The sequence below is a fragment of the Hydractinia symbiolongicarpus genome, chromosome 15 (assembly GCF_029227915.1).
Source record: "Hydractinia symbiolongicarpus strain clone_291-10 chromosome 15, HSymV2.1, whole genome shotgun sequence".
Taxonomy (NCBI): domain Eukaryota; kingdom Metazoa; phylum Cnidaria; class Hydrozoa; order Anthoathecata; family Hydractiniidae; genus Hydractinia; species Hydractinia symbiolongicarpus.
Genome location: NC_079889.1, coordinates 8,620,722 through 8,626,572, shown reverse-complemented (window position 1 = coordinate 8,626,572; position 5,851 = coordinate 8,620,722). Strand labels below are relative to the sequence as shown.

The window sequence follows — 5,851 nt, the reverse complement described above, 5'->3', positions numbered from 1 at the left end:
TTTTGCGAACCGACTTCACTTTTCTAATTCGAACACTGAAAACAGTTAAACTGTCTGCTAAAAATATAAATACACAGCTAAAAAAATATTTACACGCATCATCACTCCATATTCAGGAATTTTAGTTGTAAAGAATGTGTAGTGAATATATCGGCTGGTATAACAATCATTAAAACATTCTTTTTTATTGATTTATTATTGCTGTCAAAAGAAAATTGTGAAAAACATAAAATTTGATTTTTTTTCCTCAATTTAACTTTTGCGAATCAGTTTTCTAGACTATTTCACATGAAAAAAAATTTCCAGAGTCTGCATGTACCATATTTCGCAGACTTACTCTCAGGAAAATGGCCAAAACAACTCAAAACTTTCTCCCCGTAAAGTAATTTTCTTGGAGAAAATTTTGTTTATTGACCAGTCATTGTGGTTGTTATCTTAATATTTAAAATATGTCAAAATATATTTTCCATCATCCTTATTGTTCAGCAGATTGCACCATGGTATTTGCTGTAAGCACTGGAGTAATAAAAACGGTAATTTGCTTGTTAAAAATCCTTGTGATAAGTATGTTATTTTTCACTACAGGTATATAAAATATTATTCCACAACATGGACATCCCACCAAATCAAACCATATACATCAATAATCTAAATGAAAAAATTAAGAAAGAAGGTTTGTTTATTTTTTTAAGAGTTTTGTTTATTTGTTCTTAAAAAATGTTGTCATTTGTATCTATGTTTAAATTTTTTTTATTTTGTTGAAAGTACAGTTGTTGGGTCCAGTTCAGAAAAACTACATTGAAAGCCAAAAATTTAATGACAAATTTTCAGTAAAAAAGGATTGGCTGCAATTTTTCCACCAAATTATTTTTTAATATACTTATATATCTTTATTTAAATCTTTCAAAAGTGAGTTGCTATTAAAATTACTCTTTTGTAAAATTTGTTATGAAGAATAGAAACCTCTATCTAGAATATATATTTCTACTTGAATTTTCACTCAAAGTCAAAGTTTGGCTTTTCTAAAATTCTTTATATTTTGCCAAAAATTTGTCTGTCAAAATTTTGGAAATCGGGACCAGAAGTTTTCCTGTTCAACATTTTTCTGCTATAATATTTGGTTCTTAAGGTATGTTGTTAAATTAAGGAGCACGCTGGTGTTAACGAAAGCTGATATGAATTTAGAAAGTCTGTTGTGATAAACTATTTAAAGTATTGCTTAAAGCTAATTGTAAAATAAACTTATCGTCAATCCAATTACACATTTTTATAATTTTAGACCTGAAGAAATCGTTATATGCCATATTTTCACAGTTTGGAACTATACTTGATGTGGTGGCTTTGAAAACATTAAAAATGAGAGGACAAGCATTTGTTGCCTTTGAAGACATACCCAGTGCTACTAATGCTTTAAGATCGATGCAAGGCTTTCCTTTTTACGACAAACCTATGGTAATTATGTGATATTGACTAACTTAAGATGTTGTGAGTGAGATAAAACTTTATTATTTGACCATTGGTTAACAAACTATACACCAAACTTTCATTGTCTCTATTTTGTCCTAGGATTTTGTTTTTCTCGGGAAAAGTGATAGGATGTTGTAGACAGGGTTCAGAAATTGTCAGGAATTTTTAAAACACTGTTAAATTTTCAGACCATCTTACATATAAATCAGATAAATGTCAGGAGTTTTAGATTCAAATGTTAAAGCAGAATTATTTTCGTTTTTGCTATTATTGGCAAGGCTGAAATTCCAGATCCTTTCTTTAGGGATTAAAGTTTTTTTCAAAAGTTTAGGTAATAATCCAAGTTTCTAATAAGTCTGGGATTTTCCTTAAAGCTGGAATTTTTAGACAATGTCAACATTAGCAGAAAAATAAGGAGTTAGTATTAATGTTTGTTTACAGGTTGAACAACAGAATGTACTAGTTGGTGGACCGTGAAAAAATCCATGGGTTCACCCTTTCTTTATTGACCGTAATTTGTATGTGTTGCTACTGCTATTATCATTTGCATGACAGACAGACCCATATGGGTATTAATAATATAGATACATTCAATCAGAATTTACTTTTCTTTTAATTTTATTGTCAATGATGTTTGATCTAACCTAAGCTAAGGAACTTGACTTGTTTTTTCTACCTTTATTTAAATGTAGATCTCTATGGCACTTCTCATTAACTTTTGCGTACAGCATTGAAGAGTTTTTTAAAAGATTTTTAAGTTCTCCAACTTCAGCAATAAAAAACTTTTGTTTTTAACTATATCAAATTGTGCTTTAACAAAGCCTATGTGACCATTTTTTTCATTGTTTCAAAGCTACTTTAGCTGAAGAATTTCCAATGTATGAAACCTGGAAAAATTGTATTCACATTATTTGAACGCACTATATTTATTTTAAAGGTTACCTCCCAGAAAAAATCAAGTTGGGCACATATGAAAGATCTTTGAAAGTTCTCTAGAAATCTTTTTATTTTTTTGAAAAATCTTCATCCGTTCTCAAGATATTTGTCTTAAAAGATGTGCAAATTGTGCAAAATTATGACCTCATGAACTAGCTCATGTATTTTCTTTTTATTGAGCATAATTATGGAACTAAATATTGAAATTTATGTAAAATGTCCAAAACATCAAAGTGAATGGCCAGAAAACAATTTTAACTCTATATGGCTTGTCAAAAATGTTGAGTATAACACCCTTGCAGAGCTAGTTCATGACATGCACAATTAGTAAATCTTTTTTGTCCAAATTCTAAAGAACCAATTAAGAATTTTGAAAAAAAATATTCAAATTCCTTAGCAACCTTTCAAGCTCTTTCATATGCAATTCACTTTATTTTTCGCAGGAGGTAACCTTTATTGAAAATTGTATATTTTTATTATGTTTGTGTTTTTTTTTTAGAGAATCGCTTTTTGTAAATCGAAATCAGATGCTGTTGCAAAACTGGATAATACATTTGTTCCTCGTGACAAAAAGCTTAAAAGAAAAGCTGTAGATAGTACGTGTGATAGTTTTATAAGGCTGGAATAATATGGGGCAGCACTTGTGTTAGGGAGCAATGTGAAGTTTGAACCTGAAAACTGTCACATTAAATATAAAAAAGTTTGTTATTCATTTTAATTGTAATACACACCTCGTTTGCTTTCCTGTTTAACACCTCTATAGCCGAATAAGCTGGATTAGTGTTAATTACTGTTTTTTCTTTACAGCAAAAAAGAAACCTGCAAAACAACTACGCCAAAGTGTTCCCGTCATCTCACAAGGACCTCCCGTCGCAGGTGCGTTTAATTTTAATTAGGTGTAAGACGTCCCTTTTTTTTTAAAATGTAATTTTCCCTTTACTAGCTGTGTGCTCCATTTCTGTAATGTCAACCCAGGTCTGCCAGGCCTTTCTTTGGTTTTTTAAGACAGTTTTGTAGGTTGCATGACATCCACCAAATTACACGGGCTATTTCAGAAAAAATATTAACGCTAGTCGCAAAAAGACACATTAAGAAAATTAACTACTGTTGACATTGTTTAGAGCCGATACCTTAACTTTGTGTGTATTTACTTTCACAGTTGGATCTCAAGCTGCAGTTCCGGAAGTTCCTAATCAAATTCTCTTTTTGTCGAATCTACCAGATGAAACTACAGAAATTATGTTGTCTGTTCTTTTTAAACAGTAAGTGTTTATTTGTCATTTTAACCCTACACAAAACTAAATGTTGACTAACTGATGTTTATACAATGAACTTCTTATGTGCAACCCCTTGTTAATTAGTAATAAGAGGTGTCCTCTATTTGAAGAGTGTACTGTCCGTTTTATTTCGACAGGAAGCGGGTTTTTTATATAACCGATAGTCAATTGAGCCAACTTTAGTGGGAAATTTACGAATCAACATCCCTGTTCATATTTGGGGTGAATTAAATACAGAAGCAGACTTTGGAGATTCGTAAAACTATTTTAATAGGCACCAAGAATCAATTAGGGTGGATGGGGAAAGTAGCTAAAGAAATTTTGATGCAAAAACGTGGTTTTTTCCCAAGCTAACATCTAGTCTATTATGCTTGTCATATGTTGTCTCATCATCAAACAGCGACCCTTGCGCAATTGTGTGTTAAAACTTTCCGCTAATTAGAGTTTTGAGAGTCTTTGATAAGGATGTTACTTTGGTATTGCCCGTACAATCACTTTTTTGTCCGTTAATGAAAACTTTTTGAAGAGTGTATTGTATTGTTAATGTTTTGGTTAATTGCTTGGAATAAGGATAGCATGCCTTTTGATTTTGTAATTTTAGTTTTGCTTAACCCGTGTCTTACAAAGTTGCCACATCTTAAATCTCCTCTGTTTTGCTTTTACAATACTGTGGTGCAAAAATAATTTTTTTTTCGGTTGTGGCTCAAATTCTATAAAAATATATATTTTTTTATGAAAATGCTACCATCTCAAAAAAAATTGTAAACTTCTGAAATCTTCTCAAATTTGACGCTATGGAAAGATGGAAAACTTTTGTTAACTTTCGACAAGCTTACTTTGTCAAACGCGGTAATCTAATTCACGATAATGATCTTGTTAAGGTTTAATTTTAGATTCACTAATTTAGTCATATGTAGACCTTTTAATAGCTCAAAGGTTTGTTTACACTTTCCAGGTTGGACGGCTATAAAGAAGTTCGCTTAGTACCAGGACGTTGCGACATCGCTTTTGTAGAATTCGAAACAGCTGGTCAAGCTAGCGTCGCGAAGGACACGTACAACGGGTTTAAAATCACTCCGTCACACGGCATGACAATCACGTTCGCACGCAAGTAATTAAAGGGCGTAGACTTCTTGTTTACCATTTTGATTGTCGTAAAGCAGCCATCTAATAGATGTGTCAATGTTCTTAAAAAACGTATGTGTGTGGAAGTCAGAAATATAATGTTTTAACTTTGAACACGCTGTTTTCACTTGTAGCATTGCACTCCGCTCAAGTGAGCCGAAACATATCGTCAGAATCCAGAAACATTTTTATATCAGTACGTTTTTGTACTAAGTTTTGTAGAAAACAATGCATTTTTAATTTTTGATCAATTTTTGTCCGAAACAGGTGCCGGAAAAAAGATTTCAACGTCACATTTTTAGCATGCTTTTCGTCATAACAAGTTTTGTATGTAAGCCTAAGCTGATAACCACCCGGTACATGCTTCAAGAAAAAACCATGACCACAGACGCCTGTGTAAATAAATCAATAAGATCGTCGTCTGTCCCAATACAAAAAACCTAACAACGCATGGGGACATCACTTTGACAAATGGAATCTGAAGGCAATGCTTTCGACAAGTAATCGGTGATGAAAAAACACAATATTGCAGCTTTTTTTGGCTATTTTCTGAACAAAAATTAGTACTGTCTAAAATGTTAAGTTTAACGCACCTCGTTGTAAATTTAGCCTTACTTTGCAAATTGCTTCTCACAAATTTGAGGCGACAGTTTCTTTGTGATAAAGTGGTTTGATTTTTCGCCCCTATTGTTTGATTCTAACAACCTCAATCCCAGGGCTTGTAGCGTTCTTAACAACTGCATGCGTGTCGTCATAATGTTATAGGTCACGGGATCAAAATTTGTGTGACGAAAAAAACCGCTTGTTAAAAAGAAATAGATCTCACTCGGTATAAAATGGCTTAGTACCGAAGTTGATCTCGCTTCGAAACATATGAACACAACTTTAAAAACGTGTTCTTACACAAGAATTTTATTGCAAAAATGTGCTTCCCATTGAAAAACATTTATTTATTTATTTATTTACTTTTGCATGTATTTTGCTTTTTAAAGATTTTTAATTTCTTTAAAATCAAGAAAATAGGTCCCATATTAAACATGTTATTT

At 31.9% G+C, this 5,851-nt stretch overlaps 1 protein-coding gene across 1 annotated transcript; it reads left to right on the top strand.

Annotated features, from left to right (window-relative positions):
- Nucleotides 1-555: 555 nt before the first annotated feature.
- On the top strand, nucleotides 556-5,045 carry LOC130629297 (U1 small nuclear ribonucleoprotein A-like). The gene is made up of 6 exons (XM_057442450.1): nucleotides 556-673; nucleotides 1,280-1,452; nucleotides 2,903-2,999; nucleotides 3,211-3,279; nucleotides 3,563-3,665; nucleotides 4,636-5,045. Exons 1-6 carry the CDS (start codon nucleotides 610-612, stop codon nucleotides 4,793-4,795), a joined length of 666 nt encoding a protein of 221 aa, XP_057298433.1. The 5' UTR covers nucleotides 556-609; the 3' UTR covers nucleotides 4,796-5,045.
- Nucleotides 5,046-5,851: the final 806 nt, after the last annotated feature.